The sequence below is a fragment of the Drosophila montana genome, unplaced genomic scaffold (genome assembly GCF_035044405.1).
Source record: "Drosophila montana isolate Dmon_TW-CO22-7 unplaced genomic scaffold, ASM3504440v1 contig_1455_1, whole genome shotgun sequence".
Taxonomy (NCBI): Eukaryota; Metazoa; Arthropoda; class Insecta; order Diptera; family Drosophilidae; genus Drosophila; species Drosophila montana.
This window is the reverse complement of record NW_026996406.1, coordinates 570,149-585,696: the sequence shown is the minus strand read 5'-3', so window position 1 is coordinate 585,696 and position 15,548 is coordinate 570,149. Positions and strand designations below refer to the sequence as shown.

At 42.4% G+C, this 15,548-nt stretch overlaps 2 protein-coding genes across 3 annotated transcripts in view; one reads left to right on the top strand and one right to left on the bottom strand.

The window, feature by feature from the left end:
- Positions 1–15,519, top strand: part of LOC135431703 (elongation factor-like GTPase 1) — a 96,097-nt gene extending 80,578 nt beyond the window's left edge. Inside the window, exons 5-7 of the mRNA XM_064686960.1 lie at positions 1,411–1,595; positions 10,061–10,264; positions 15,337–15,519. Coding sequence (XP_064543030.1) covers positions 1,411–1,595; positions 10,061–10,249 — 374 coding nt within the window. The 3' untranslated portion in view covers positions 10,250–10,264; positions 15,337–15,519. The remainder of the gene's footprint in view (positions 1–1,410; positions 1,596–10,060; positions 10,265–15,336) is intronic.
- Positions 10,266–13,855, bottom strand: LOC135431726 (probable peptidoglycan muropeptide transporter SLC46). Of its 2 annotated transcripts, none has more exons than XM_064687006.1 (5): positions 13,017–13,855; positions 11,360–12,124; positions 10,956–11,294; positions 10,561–10,889; positions 10,266–10,492 (listed from the first exon to the last, which is right to left on the bottom strand). In XM_064687006.1, the coding sequence occupies exons 1-5, from the start codon at positions 13,029–13,031 to the stop codon at positions 10,363–10,365; spliced, it is 1,578 nt and encodes a 525-aa protein (XP_064543076.1). In that variant the 5' UTR covers positions 13,032–13,855; the 3' UTR covers positions 10,266–10,362. The 2 variants fall into 2 exon arrangements, with proteins under 2 accessions (XP_064543076.1, XP_064543068.1); XM_064686998.1 differs by lacking the exon at positions 13,017–13,855 and adding an exon at positions 12,709–12,852.
- Positions 15,520–15,548: the final 29 nt, after the last annotated feature.

The following is a 15,548-nucleotide window of genomic DNA, read 5'->3' as shown; positions in this document are numbered from 1 at the left end:
GTACACACACACACAACAGCGACTGCGACGGCGACGGCGACGGCGACGTCGGCCGCAGCGTTTGCTATAAATGAATGAATGTTGTGAGCAGCGACGCCGGCAGCACAGCATCCCTGGTGTGCGTGTGCATCTGTGTGTGCGTGGGTATCTATGTGTCTGCTGTTGCTGCTCGTTTGCACTGCAGCCGGCTCGCGTGCTGAGCGCTTGCCCCGTCGCCTGAGGCCTGCGGCCGGCCAATGCGTCGAACGATGCATCCTTTTGGCCGTTTTTGCTTGTGTTTATTTTATTTCTGTTTTTTTGTTTTACTCGTTTGTTGTTTTTGTCATTTTTACTACGACCGGAAACTAATTCCTGCCCAGCGACATTGTCTGCCGCGGCCGCTTCTCCCTGTTGTTGTTGTTGTTCTTCTTGCTGTTGCTTTTGTGGGTTTTTTTTTTAAGCTGCCTCCGTTGCTGCTGGCAGCTCGGCTGGTTGTTTAATTTCGCGCGCATGCCAAAAATAAGCAAGAAAACAAATCTGAGACTCGTCTTCTTCGGCCTCAGGTTGGAGATTGGAGTATGGTGGCCAGTTCAAGCGAAAAGCGCGCGCTTCTTAAGAAAGCGCGCCAATTTTTATGGGCCTAGCGATAAGATTTCATTTCGTTTCCATTTTCATTACCGAGCTTTAGTTGGGGCCTGCTGCGGAGCCATGGCAAGCCGAAATTCTGGCAACATTTTCCTATCGAATTGAGCTTCTTTTCAACTGAATTCCACTAACTGTCATTCTTATCATTCGAAATGTGGGGTCTTATATTTGACGGACAATTCACATAGTATAGTTCTTGGACAAATTCAGTTCTTATATTTCTATATAAAAAGTATTTTCTATCAAATTGAGCTTATTTTCAACTGAATTCCACTAGCCAACATTCTTATCGTTCCAAATGTAGGGTCTTTTATTTGGTTGACAATTCACACAGTAGAGTTCTTGGACAAATTCAGTTCCCAAAAAGAAAAAGTATTGATTAATATTGATCGAATTCATTCGAAACATAAACAATAAATGTCCCTTCATTCAGTGAAATATTATGAATTAATTTTCCGAACTGAAATACAGCTTTTTGGAAATTCTTTCCCATTTATTTTAAATTAATATTTCATCAGATATTCTACGCTTCATTCATTTCGTTTGAAATGTTAAATTAAATATTACATTATATTTCTTTTATTTTTTTTTTTAAATTTTTATATTTTTAACATAAAAATTTTCATTTTAATTATTTCGCACTTTAGTGAACATTTCATTTAAGTAATATTCCAATAAATATCATTTATTTTAAGTTCGCATATGTTTATTTATTTTATTTTTGTACATTTTGTACCGACATTTATTAATCTCACAACTCTTTGCTGCCTGCTGCTCTCTTTGCAGGTAAAATGTATGCGGTTATTGGACGACGTCATGGCAAAATCCTATCGGGCGACCTAACCCAGGGCAGCGGCAATTTCGCAGTGACCTGCCTGCTGCCCGTCATCGAATCGTTCAACTTTGCCCAGGAGATGCGCAAACAGACATCTGGCCTGGCCTGTCCCCAGCTAATGTTTAGCCACTGGGAGGTAAGTGCAATCAACGCAGCTGTTGCTCCTGTTACTCTTGTTGTTGTTGTTGTCGTTGATTTTTGGGCGCAAGTGCGCCACGCAGTCAAAGTAACCCCTCTCGGCAGTCGGAGTCGGAGTCGGTGTCTGGCCATATGCCATGTGCGTGCTCTCTGCTTTGCGGTCTGTCTTTGGTCAGCAAAAATCTCAGTTTACCTTCGCCTTAACTTTTGCTACCTTCTGCTGAAGTCTTATAAGCTAAACCACAGCAGCAGCAGCATCGGCAGCAGCAGCGACAACAGTTGCTCTGAAAGTTATATGGTCCATTTGAGCTGCTGCAGCTGTGTGCAATATTTTATTCTTGTAAAAAGAGAGAGAGAAAAATCCAAAGGGAACGAACACATTTCAAGTGCCTGTTGTTAACGGCCTTTCCCCTGACCTTGTCGCGCCGAGCATTGTGGTTGGTAATACGCAGCCCAAAGTTGATCCCAATACCCACTTGGCAAGCGGATGGGCCCAAACAGCGGATGGGCTCGCTCAAAAAATGATTAATATAGACGCAGCACGCGCACACCCCACAAAAGTGTCGAATATGTTTTACCAACAGCTCACTTAACTTATTTAAAACTAACACGAAATTTAATGAGAAGCTGAAGTTAGCTCTAGGATCTCTCTCTATGACTGAAGAAAGGTTAAAAAGAAAGTTATCTAAGGTTTAAACCCATATTCGATTAAGATCTGAGCGATCTGTGACCCTTATATCTTACATCATATCTTTCTTAAGAAATCCTCAATGCGATGAGTAGAAAAATATTTGTTTAATAGAATAATCTATGTATAATAGAAGTTTATTAATATAGTTGTTTTTTCCCAGTAAGAAATATTTTATATGAATAAACAGTATTATAGTAAGTAGTCTATTAAATAGATTTTGTTTCCGGGCAACAAATATTTTAAAGGACTAAACTACGTTTAATCATAGTTTATTATATTGATCTTGCTTCCCAATAACAAATATCCTTAATATGTTACTATTCTAATAGAGACAATATTTCTGATTATCTAACTATTCTAAAACGATTGATATTATGTTATTATTTGTAATAAGGCATTAAACTTGATTGAACCATTTTCTTTAGTAACCTGTAGGATCAGATTGTTCTAGTTATATAATAGATAACATTGATGATATTTGCTTCTAAGCCAAATTTTTGTATTTGTCGGGTATACAATAGTTCTCAATCGTCGCAGGCCTTCCTTTGAAGTGAATATCCTATAAATCATTCGAGTGTAAAAGAATCATCAAGTAGAAAGAAGCAGCTTTCTCATATGTACATATTTCCCAAGCTCTTTAGACCTTAACTATATATTTTAATATGTACTACGTGCGAGAGAAGTCATTATATTTTCATATCTATATCCTCAGACTAGATCTGAGCCAGGATAATTTTCTTTTTATACTATATCAAAGCGTTGTTGCTGATTTGAAGCCTTTCTGTGTGATCTTCTGTATGTGTATGCTATGATTATATATCCTACAATAGTCTGCACTATATCTATCGATTTCTTCATTCCTTTACAACTTGTTTTACTTTGAGGTTTTTATACTACATCAAAATCAATTCTTCTGTCGTCTGTACAACAATTACTGGAGATTATAAGCTCTAAGCAACATTCATTCGTATCATACATTTAGATCAGAGATTCCATATCCTGTTCCATGTAATATATCTCCATGTGCCAGCTCCTTGATAAATATTTAATTTAGTGGAATTCTTTGTACCATATGAAATCACATTGTTGTTTACTTGTCGGGTGTACAACAATCTCCAAGTGCGTGCGCTTGTATAAGTATGAGCTGTGCATGTGTGTGTGTGTGTGTGTTTGTAGTATATCGCCCAACCAATCGATAACAACAAGTTTTTGTATAATGACTTCCGGTGATTTTCTATTTCTCAGCTGAAGTTTTGCCGGCAACGTTGTCTACGCCGACGTTGTTGTTGTTGTAGAAGTCGCTGTTGTTGTTGTTGTCTTTTTGCTGCTTTCGTATAATTTCATACGCATTTCCAGCGTCCGTCGAATGGTGATGGGGAGGTGTGGAAGGGGAGGCGGGGAGGTTGGGGCCACATTTGTAACTTTCCGTCTTGGCGTCTTGGTAGAAATCTAAACGGAAACTAGTTTGGCCAGCAGCACAAATAAGTGCATTATTAAGCCAATGGAAAGCTAAGGCCGTGTCTTTTCAGCAATTAGAATGCGACTACAACAACAACCAACAACAACAACAACCACAACAACCACAACAACAACAACAATGTGTGTCACCTGGCGATTGAGTTTGCCCATTTTTAAATGCCGCTGACATTTTTCAGCAACAATTAAACAGTTATGCCCTGCTGCTGCAGCACTTTCAAAGGTACGCCCAATTGGCCAGCGTTTATGCCCACGCCCACGCCCCCCATCTCCATGCCCACGCCCACGCCCACATCCAAAGCGTAGTCGCATGCGTGAGCGTCCAAGACTGACCGCGGGCGTGGGCGCAGTTGTCACGTGCCCATAATAACAACGAAGGCGGCCTCGAGTGGGGCAAATCGTGGGTGGAGGGGGAAGTTGGTTACATTTGAATTTCTTGCCGCATCATGGCCTACAATGCGTTCGTTAAGCTGCAGCAACAACAACAGCAACAACAACAACAACAGCTGAGCAGCCTCTGCAGCCTGACCCCGCGCGACGACCTTTCTGGCCGTCGGCCTCAGCGGGCCGAACCGCAACGGCAACGGCAACAAAAACTAATTTTCAGTTTTCATATAAACATAAGTGTATATATTTTTCACTCACGTAACGCATTAAAGCCTCAAACACACACACACACACACACGCACACATACAAACTGTGGTATGGCCAGCATAAATATCTTTGCGCGACGCTCCTCGTTGTTGTTGTTGTTGTTGTTGTTGTTGCTACTGTGGCCGTTGCTACCGTCTTGCGCGCTTTTGTTATTATTTGATTTTGTATAGCCTGTAAAAATATGACAGCATTGGGGTATGTTGTGCCTGTCACATGCGTTCTTCTTTAACCTATTGCTCTTTTGTGCATTGCATAAGTTAGCATACCCTGTGAAAGATATGACTGCAAAGGGTATATAAGTGCAGGTTGTATAGTCTTAAGGTTTATGAAATACAGGGGTGCATTTTTAGTTGAATTATGAATGTAATTAGGTTATTTTTCAAATGGATCTAATGTCTAATCAAATACTCCATAGTAACATCTCTAGATAAGATCTTAAATTTTGCTTATCCATATCTGGTATATCCCAGGGACTAGCCCTAATGTTATATATCAAATCGAAAACTTAAGGCGTGAAAACCAACCACAAACTTCGCAGTTGATGCAACTTTTCTTACAATAATAATCTATAGTATCATTTTGTGACAGGGAATACCCCTAAAGATATTTTGATACTTAATTAATATTCCTTTTCTAATTATTTGATGGCAATTGCTCTATAAACTGGGCAGTTAATGCAACTCCATGGACTTCTGATAATGAACTATGGCATTTTTTCTTACAGAATGACTCTAATGATAATATAATTTGTTCATAAATTTAAAAAGATTTATCCCGTAAGGAGCGCTTCATAAACTGTGCTTAAATTAGTTCTGCCTATAAAAGAATTATCCATTATTATTTTTTAATATGGAATATCCCAAATGACATTATAAATTATTCCTAGTCCAATCTAAATTTTGTTCCTTTTTGCTTTATGTAGTTTTTAGAATTAGAATCTTAATAAGTCAACAAACTCAAATAAACTTTTAACAATAGCATTTTTGCTATAATAGGGAACTGCTTTAATCATGTTATAGATAGTATCTGAGATAGTCTATATTTATTTAAAAGAAAATTCATTTTAGGTTTTATCTTTTTTAATAGAACTCAATTTGCAGTAATTAGAATTATCGCAAAATGCGGAATATCTCTAATATTATTTTAATTTAATTAGTATCCGAAGCAAAGTCAAATATTTACTTGCGCCAAACAGCAATTAGCTTCCCTTATAGCCAGGTCATACTGTGGCTAAGGTCTCATTTTCTGTGGACCGCATTTCAGTTCCAAATCCCCCATTTTCAGCTGCAGCTCCACTAAATGCAACGGCTTTGGCTACTGGTCTTACTTTTGAGTTTTACCAAAGTTTTGGAATGGGATTTTTGGGGTTGGGGGCAACAAATATGCCTTTCATTTGTTGTGGTTGTTGTTGTTGTTGTTGTTCTTGTTTGGAGTGTTTATCATTAACGCGTCGCACATTATTGTTATTATTATTATTGTTGTTGTTGTTGTCGTGCTTTGCATACGCGAGACATAACTTGAAAACTACTTGAAGAGCATACTACAAGAAGAAAACAGAGCAGAACCCAAAAAGAACAGCAGAGCACAGCCAGCCAGCCAGAGACCCAGACAAATAACAAATAATCTGATAACTCGTTTTGTACCTGAGACAGAAGAGACCCCCAGCACCAGGCCGAAGAGTTCCAGACCAGCTCCGGAGCAGAGCAAAGGGAAAGTCTCCATTGGTGGAAAGCAGGCGCAGCACGGAACGCAGCCCAATGCCGAGGTTGAGGTTGAGGCCGTGGCAGTGCCCTAAAGTCTGCGCTGCATATAGCACACACAAACACACACACCTATACACACACATGTACAGGTGAGTGTGTATAGGTGTGTGTGCGTCTTTATAAGTTTTGTGCGCGAGGTCCGAGCTGGCAAGTGCTTATCCAAGTGGCTGTGGCAATCCTTTAGCCAGTTGTTATTGTTGTTGTTGTTGCTGCTGCTGTTGTTGTTGCTGTTGTTGTTGTTGTTGTTGTTGGTGTTGTTGTTGTTGCGCTTAAGTGGAACGTGGTTTGCATTGTGCGCGCTGTCAAAATGACGCTCGTCGAGGCTCGAGGCAACGGGTCGACGGAGCTCGACTTTGCAGCGCATGCGCAACGGACGTTCCATTTGTGTTGCCGTTGCCGTTGTTGTTGTTGTTGCTGTTGCTGTTGTTGTTGTTGCTGTTGATTTGCTTGTGGTTGTGGCAGCAGCAGCAGCAGCAGCCACAGCTCTGCCCGCAGCACTCGGCTTTGGCTCTGTCTCTGGCTGTGGCTCTGTTTCTGGCGCGCGATAATAATCTCGACTGCGGGCCGCGCTTCGTCTTGGTTTTATTTTTTTTTATTTTGGTCTTGCCCCGGCCCCGGCAACGTCCCCTGCCCCTGCCCCTGCCACAGCTGCGCTGCGACGTCAGCGTATTTCGGTAGCTGCCGCGTAAATTACCTGCATGCGGACGTATGGCTGGCCAGGTAAACACACTGCGCACACACACACACACATGTGTGCACACACACTCGCACACACACCTAAGCATACACACTCGTTTACCAACAGTCGGGCAGACAATCGCCTCACGCGTCTCGTGTGTTTATTAGTGCACTGGCTGAGGCCCATGACAAGTACTCGCACATGATTTGTTATTATCATCAAAGCCTTTGCCAAACTATGCACAAAAAGTGTACTTAGCTTAGCAAGTAAATTGTAAGATTTCTTTTGAGCATAGCTCACTTATAACCTTATCTGAAGCTAATCAATTTCCATGCGGAATATCAGTTTGTTCATGATTTTTCCATTTGGCATCTCAATTAAAGTCATTTCGGGGACTCGATTTTGCTTATTATAAATATATATATTGTTATTATAAATATTATATTATATATTATAAATAAAACGACGCTGGATGGCATATGTTAGGCCTAAAAATCTATTTCAAAACAAAAATTTTGCTTAATTTAAAAACTATTTTGGCAATTCCTCTTTCTAGACTTTAATCTTCCATAACTTGATTTAATCCAAACCAATTTTTGTCAAAGCCACAATTTTGACCATGGTCATTAGCTCTGTTCAGCTAACATGCATACGTTCTAATTTCCGTTTAATTTCTTCTTAAATTCTTTTGTCCAATAGCATTCCAGAAATGTGTGACTTCCATAGTTAGAACCCTGCAAGAACTTCAACTGAACCGGGCTTCAAAAAGGACAGCAATTTTGGCTATGTTTTGGTGTCCAGATGAATTCTACAAAAATAAAAGAAAGTTGATTAGCGGCATTGCCAAATCTCTAGTTTTTTGGTGTCTCGACCAATCCTAGATTTAGATTTAAAATCAGGAATTTAAAGATATTATGGTATTCCAAATTATATAATATAGACATGATAATTCTATAGATATTTTCCAGCACTTTCAACTGCAAAGACTGAATATTATATAAGATTGAAGATCGTAGTTCCGGTTATCCTTTGATTCGTAGATTTTTTCTGCAATTGAGCTTGTAATTAATAAGATTTTCTTTCGAAAAAGTAAAATTTTCAGTTTTGATTACCAGACCACATTAGTATATCTCTTCGTTTGGATAATAATGCTGGATGTTTTAAATATTTGTATATACTCACCTTTTTTCCTGAATATTTCTTGGTTGACACCGCCCGCCCGCCTGCTCCTCCGGGTAGTCGGTTCCGTCTTCCTCGTGCGACTCGCCTGCAATCTGGAGCTGGTGTGGATAACAACCTTTGAGTGTTTTTTATGGCCTACCCGCGTCAGTTGTTGGCAAGGACACTGCGCGAAAAACTGGGCCAAAAGAAACAGAGCTGGCTTTCACAGCTGGCTTTAGGCTTTGTGCTGGCAAGTTAATTTGATGCTGATTTCGCTCAGTGTATGCAACGATTGCTGCTCATTTGTCTGGACCGGCTCAGACGCAAGCTTTGCGCACTTTTGGAGCACTTCAGCTGCCAAGTTCTCGAGTATTGTTGTTCAACTTGACGAACCGTTGTGCGTAGGGAAAGCAGCGTCCCTTCGGCTTGATGAGTAGCCAGCCCTTTGCTTCGGCTTCTTCTTCTTCTTCTCGTTGTTGTTGTTGCTGTTGTTGCTGTTGTTGCTGTTGTTGTTGTTGCTGTTGCGCATGTGCAAAAGGATAGCAGACAGCACACAGAGACTGGGATTGCCCTGCCTTGGCCTGGCCGCGTGTCGTTGTCGTGATCATGGTGGCTACTGCTGCACGTTCCCCTAACCCCTCCCTCCGCCCCCCTCCCCACCCCCGTTCGCCGTCTGCTGGCGTTGTTAGTTGTTGTTAAACAAGCGAAACGTTGTGCCCGATAATCATCTACATGTTGGCTCTGGAAGCGCAGTTTAGCGTAGTGCGAACAGATGGTGCAGAAAAAAAAAAGCAAGAGTGCTCTAGTCGGGCATGCTTGACTCGGTAGATACCCAGTTGTAAAGCCTTGCACTTTAAAGCTTCGCATTTACACACAGTAAACGATGTGAAAGTGCTTCTTCTTTCTTTATCCACCCCCCCCTCTATAAAAAATGCAATCTTTTCTAACTTCGGTATTTATAGTCCGATCTTTATAAAATTTGCAGCGCTTTTATGTGGCATGCCAAAGTGTATACATACCTCAATTTTTGGGGAGATGGTGCGTGATATTCAGAAGGTCAAATATATGATTCTGGCTTTCCGAGCTCCAAGCTGAAAAGGCTCTCAAATGCCTTACAGAACCTTTTCATGCAGACGGCCATATCTTTAGATGACTTAAAGCGAAATTGTGCTTCCAGGGCAATGGATATAACCATGGTAAACATGTTAAGTCCCTTTCGAGCTTCTAGCTCTTGAAGTCCTTGAGATCGAGATCGCGTCGCCAATTGATGCTGATCAAAAGTCTTTAAGCTTTATCAAGTCGCAGCTGCCTCCTTCATTTATATGCCACAAAATCATAATGCCCCATTGATAGTGGTTGCAGGGTATATACGAAAAAAAGTTTCTCTGCGCACGAACTGAAACCAAATCCTGGCCCAACTCGGCGCAAAAGTTCCTGGCATTGAGCGCTGGCTTCTTTTTTTTTTTCTTTTTCGGTCAACCTTTCCGCAGAACGGCAAACACAGCGTCCGACACCCGCCCGCTGTGCGTTTCAAGTGTGCACAACAAAACAAAACACACGCACAACCAAGTGGCGAGTGCGTTGGCAATCATCAATCACTGGCAAATACTTCACGCCATTCACCAAAAAAAGAAATTCCTCGTATCCTGGCGTGCCTTATCACGCAACGGCTGGCTGTGTCCTTCTCTCTCTCTCTGCGCGTCGCTGAAAAAGTCATTAAAGATGCGCAACAGCCATTTGAATGTCTTTGCCACTCGAGGACCCAGAGCTCTTCAGCACAACAATGAAGATGTGAAAATGCACGCTTTCCCTGATTGCCGACACACACACGCACACACACGCACGCACACTCTCATAAAATATCACGTAAATCCAATCACCAACTCCGGGCGCAGGCGCAGGCGCATAGACCCAGCGACGCCTCTATTGTCCTCATTCAGCTCAAGTGGCCGAGGCTCTGCCCCGTTGTGCCTAAATGATTTCCTGGAAACGTAGCTGCGCTCGTCTGATCTTTCTTTGCGTTCGGCTCTCTTTGCAGGTGATTGATATTGATCCCTTCTGGCTGCCCACAACCGAGGAGGAACTGATGCACTTTGGCGAGAAAGCCGATTCGGCAAATCGCGCCAAGCTCTACATGGACAGCGTCCGGCGGCGCAAGGGCCTCTTTGTCGACGAACAGGTGGTGGAGCATGCCGAGAAACAGCGCACGCTCTCCAAGAACAAGTGAACCAAAACACACGGGGTGAGTTCTTCAAAATATACATATAAAATCTGTGTCTTTATTGGCTTGATAAAAAAATGAAAGAAAGAAAGAAAGAGAAAATAATTGCGGGGGCGTCTTTAATGTGCCGCCTCTTGGTTGGCATTGTTTGTCCTGTCCTGGACATCCTCGTTGTTGATCAGCCCGCTCTCCTTCTCCGGCACTTCGGGCACGGCCAGCGAGCTCCGGCCCAGCACAATGTGTATGCAGCTGCAGCAGAAGAGAAGCTTTAACTTGAGCAAGGGTTGGGATTGGGATTGGGATTAGCAGTCACTTACAGTATCATGAGGAAGACGGCCAGCTGGGTGCCAATGGTCAGGAGATAGACGCCGCCGCCGTGATTCGTGTTGAGCGTGGCCCGATAGATTTGGGAGTAGCAGACGCCGCTAATGAATGGCACCGCATTGTCGCAAACGGAGAGCAGGGCAAAGACCTTGCCGCGCTCCGATTGCGGCACAATCTTCGAGGTCATCGAGCGGATCATGGGCCCCACAATCGGACCCAAGCTGCAGACCACGGCGCCGGCATAGAACAGCGTCGGATTCGGCGCAAAATAGTAAAACAAACGGGCTATCGCATGCGCCCAGGTGCCAATAAAGATGATCGTCTAACAAAAGAGCAGAGCAGAGAGCAAATCAGTTATGGACTTGGCTTGGAGTGGGGCAACACGGACCGTATCGCGCCAGCCGAGCAGCTTGTTCATCAGCGGCACCGCCAGCAGCATGGCAATCACAAAGGCCGTCGACTTGAAGGTCTTGAAGGTGCTGTAGGTGCTGACCTGCCAGTTGAACTTGTCGAACGTATACAAATACAAATAGTTGCCCTCGTCCCGCTGGAACGTGTACAGCGCCATGCTGGCGAGCAAAATAAACAGAAAGCTGCGTCTGTGGCCACGTCGCGGCTTCATCAGCACGCCCAGCGAGTCCTTGATGTGCTGCCTGTCAAAGAAATCGCACCAGAAGCCGCAGCAGCCCAGCTCGCGCAGCGATCGCTGATTGGGCGTCGTTTGCCACTGAGTTGGGGTTAGGGCAGAGTTGAGGTCAAGTGGAGCAGCAAGGAGACCTCACCCGAACTCACCTTCAGGACCAGGAGCGTGTAAATGATGGCCAGCAGCAGCAGGAAAGCGTTAACCGCAAACATGTCCGCATAGGACTGATTGAACACATTGTAGAAGAGATACGAGCCCAATGCAACGCCCGTTGGCATTGCGGTCAGGTAGATCGCATCCAATATGGTCACCCTAATCGTGCGCTGCTGCAGCGTCGTTATATCCGATATATACGCAAAGCACGAGGCAAATATGGCCACATCGGCCCCCGTTACCGCCGATGGCAGCGTTGCCGTATAGATAATATACTCCACCGGCCATGTCGGCATCTTGGCATTCACCACAATCATCGTCGAGTAGATTAACTTACCCACCAGACCCATCAGCAGGGGCAGCTTGCGACCGCGCCGATCCGAAAAGGAGCCCAGAAACAATGCTATAATAATGGGAAAAATGTGCGCCGAGATGTCCTCCCATTGATGGAACCATGCGGTCGTATCTAGCACTTGTTTCTTGTACGCCTCGTACTCCGGCTTGTTGATATTCGCACAGATCTCAGCGCTGAAGTTATTATTCACACGGCAGGCCTTTTGCAGAAAGAAATTCTGCTCCACCACCGAGGTGATCATGAAGGCGAACATGTACAGGAACATCGTTGGCTCCACGGAAGTGGATCTGATGCAGTGCATCAGCCACTGGCCGAAGCTGCGTCGCGGCGGTGCAACGGCGACGGCATTGCTGCTGGCAACCGAGCTGCTCGCAATGCTGTCGCGTCTGTTATTTTCTGAGCCACCCTGAAAGTAGGCAACACTTTTATAATTTACAATATCAAAATTGAGTCAAAGAGCAGGAGAGCGCGCGGCGTGGAGTGAGAGTGACGCCGCAGCCGAGGCCGAGGCTCAGGCGCAGTTCGTATTGGCGGAAACACGCTGCCTATCTGCCTGTGTGTGCGTGTGTGGGTGAGTAAGCGAGCGAGCGCTTGAAAGCTCTGCTAAGAAAAAGCTTTAGCTGAGCGCAGCAAAACACGTTTTTGTGTACAGCTGCCGCCGCCTGATATACATATATTGTTTTGTTTTGTTAAAGCAAAATATGATAACATTGAGTATATGAGTACAAATACACGAGCATTGCGAGGGCTGCTTTTTATATTGTGCAAGAGTGTTAACAGCTGAAATTTTAATTGGAAAATTTCGAGCACACATGGTATTGTATATAATTTATTGTATATATATGTATGTATGTATGTATATCACTAGAATATTTTTGCAATACATAGTTAAATTTAGGCATACATTTTATATTAATAGGTGCACAATATTAGAGGCAACCCTCGTGTTTATGTAATTGTATTGTTTACTTCATGCTTGGAATTAGTTACTTTGCTATTGTTTGTAACAAATCCATGTGAGTATTTGTATTTGTTGTCGGATGTATCAAATGCGGCATGCCATAGGAAAGCAGTTTCGCGTAGGAGCTCAATTGCGCGTCGTAACACTTGTCGGCACATATGGATGCACGTAATCATATAATATCATACACACACGCGCATATTCCTGCGGATTGATGCGATTCGATTTGATTCGCATTTAATTCAATTGTGGAAAATGCTGCAAACTCACATTTGGCGACACAATAAAACATAACCAAGACGCGAGAGAATTACAATAAATGTCGCGTCGCACTCACCTCCGCTGCGCTCATTTCAGTTGAGCGCCTCGTTTTGCTCTGCGGCTCTCTCGGCGTGTGTGTTGTTCCTTGTTCTATGTAGCTATTTGTGTGCGAGGTCAAAGTCAAAGCATAAAAGCTTTAATGCTCTCTCGGCAGTCGCAAAGCTTTTTGGCGCCGTTACGAATTTGAATTTAAACGCGCTGTGAAAATATTTGTTGATTTGCGAAATCAACCCTTTTGTTTTCGCACATATAAATAAGATTTGTTTACTATTTGTATGGACATATGGATATACATATGTATGTATGTACATGAACCTGGTTGCCTTCTCTTAATTATTGTGCACTTGCGTTTTATGACGTTTTCTGTGCTGTTTTTATGGCCTATTTAGCTTATCTGGGCCTTAAGTTGGCAAATTTTTGTTGAGTTTTAGCCGTTATCCGTCTGGGTCAAATTCGTCGACGATAAGACTTAAACTTTAAGCATTTGGCAAAGTCACAGAAATTTAGGATCGTCGAAATACTTTATCTTTATGGGCCGATAACTGTTGCCTGGCATTGTGCACTGATTTATATTATACAATTTATGGCTCTAATTGTTTGGCAATAAATTACATTATAATAATAGCTTAATCAGACTGTATGACTTGTGTCTACCAACTATAGATTTCAATCAACTAATCGGAATTTAGCTGTTACCATCGTCATATCACACCTTATTACATGATCCCATTTCACTATCGTATCGTATTACCAGACCTGTCTGGTTTTCCAAATTCAATTGCAAACACTTAAAACTTGTAAAATTACACGTTTATAATTGGTATACCCTTTTGGAGGGTATTATAACTGTATAACACTTAGAAGGAGGCGTCGTCGACTTTAAACAAATTAACTAAAAAAAAAAAAAAAAAAACAAGTGGCTTATACATTTTTGATCGGGATTCACAGTCGAGTTGATATATCCATGGCTTTCTGCGAATTGAAATTTCACTTTTAGAGGCGTCAATGTTTATCAAGATATCTTGATTAAAGTTTAGCAATTCCAAACTTCACTATTCTTCGAGATTACCCGCAAAACTGAATCAAATTTGACTATATCATTTGCCTCTTATGGAAACAAGCAGTCGAATAGTTTTTGTATACACATCTTGGCCATATGCCTATAAGGGTATTTGATCTTCGGCGTGCCGGAGATAGCCGATCTATTTGGGTTTTTTGTCAAACAAATTGCCGTGAAAATGCAATTTTTCGTTCGCTTTTGTTAGCGAGACACTCGCGATCAGATGTTAACCGTCAGGCCGGAGCTTGAATTACCCCCTGCTAAGGGCGCAATCAACTGTTCAGATCTGTAGACGAACACGTACCGCTCGACTGAGACGCTCTCAAACAACTACCTGTTATCGGAGCACGACTATAGTTCTTATACACTTCTTATCAGGCGCATTGACGTCCACCTTAATTGAACAAGATGCACAAGTATATTATTTAAGTGTAAACAGAGAGCGTATAAGAGTCAGATTAAATTTCATTTGATTTCTCCTCGCAGCTATACTCTATTCTAAGAGTATATTGTCGATCTAAATTGCATTTATTAGGGCTAGATCCCAAGGGGCTGCAACCTGAACCTCAGCTTGTTCACAGCTATTACATTATTTTCTTAACTTTTACCTTTTCTTCAATAACAAGTCGTACTCTTAATAAGTAGGGTATGCTAGGGGTCGGTCAGCCCAGCACTATGTGCGAATTATACCAATTAACACACGGACAGCGAACAGCGCACAAGCACACACACAAACAACAGCCTAGAAATAACGGATAATTAATTAAGCGTTTAACAGAACAGCTGAGAAACGTCGCCGAAAGCCGGACTTGCATCTGTATAAAACAACAGCAACGCCGAATCTTAACAGCGACTAGTGAATTTCGACGTATGCTTTACGAGGCAGCGTCTTAGACAGCAAGGAATCGAACATGTTAGGTAGCAGCAGCTCTGTTAACTAAAACAGTCTGTTACTGGCTGGTCACAAGAAGACAGCACCGCGCATCACATGAGACCGCGCGAGAGAAGAAAACGAGGATCGAAGTGTGAGAAATTAATAGGTAGGCAGGCCCAGTTCCGCCCTAGCCATAGAACATATATGTTTCTTAGACGCTTAAAACTTTTCCCTTAGATTGCTAGTATAAGAGTCTAAAAACTCTCTTTACACCTGTTTCCAGCTATTAATACACTCTGCACCAGTCGGAGTCGACTTTACACAACTCTTATCCAATGAATTTGCCTCATTACCAGCTTGTTTTCCTAATAAACGGCTTTGAATTTCTTCTTCTCTTTCTAGAAGCTACAGAAACTCAGGACAATAACGTCAAGATGTTGGCCACTTGGTCTTTGGACAAAACCAATTATAATTTCTGGTGCATAAATGTAAAATAAAATTTTCTATACATTGGTTTTGACACAAAGAATTCCATATTTGTTGAATAAATAAAATAAAATAAATAAATAAATAAAAAATAAATAATATATTTTGTAATGTGACCATGCATGCAT

Excerpts from the sequence above, each read along its gene's own strand:
- LOC135431726 (XM_064686998.1), bottom strand. The coding sequence starts at position 12,837 with ATGTGCCGACAAGTGTTACGACGCGCAATTGAGCTCCTACGCGAAACT. Across the intron at positions 11,295-11,359 it reads ACACGCTCCTGGTCCTGAAG|TGGCAAACGACGCCCAATCA; the intron begins GTGAGTTCGGGT and ends ACCCCAACTCAG. Across the intron at positions 10,890-10,955 it reads TGCTCGGCTGGCGCGATACG|ACGATCATCTTTATTGGCAC; the intron begins GTCCGTGTTGCC and ends CTCTTTTGTTAG.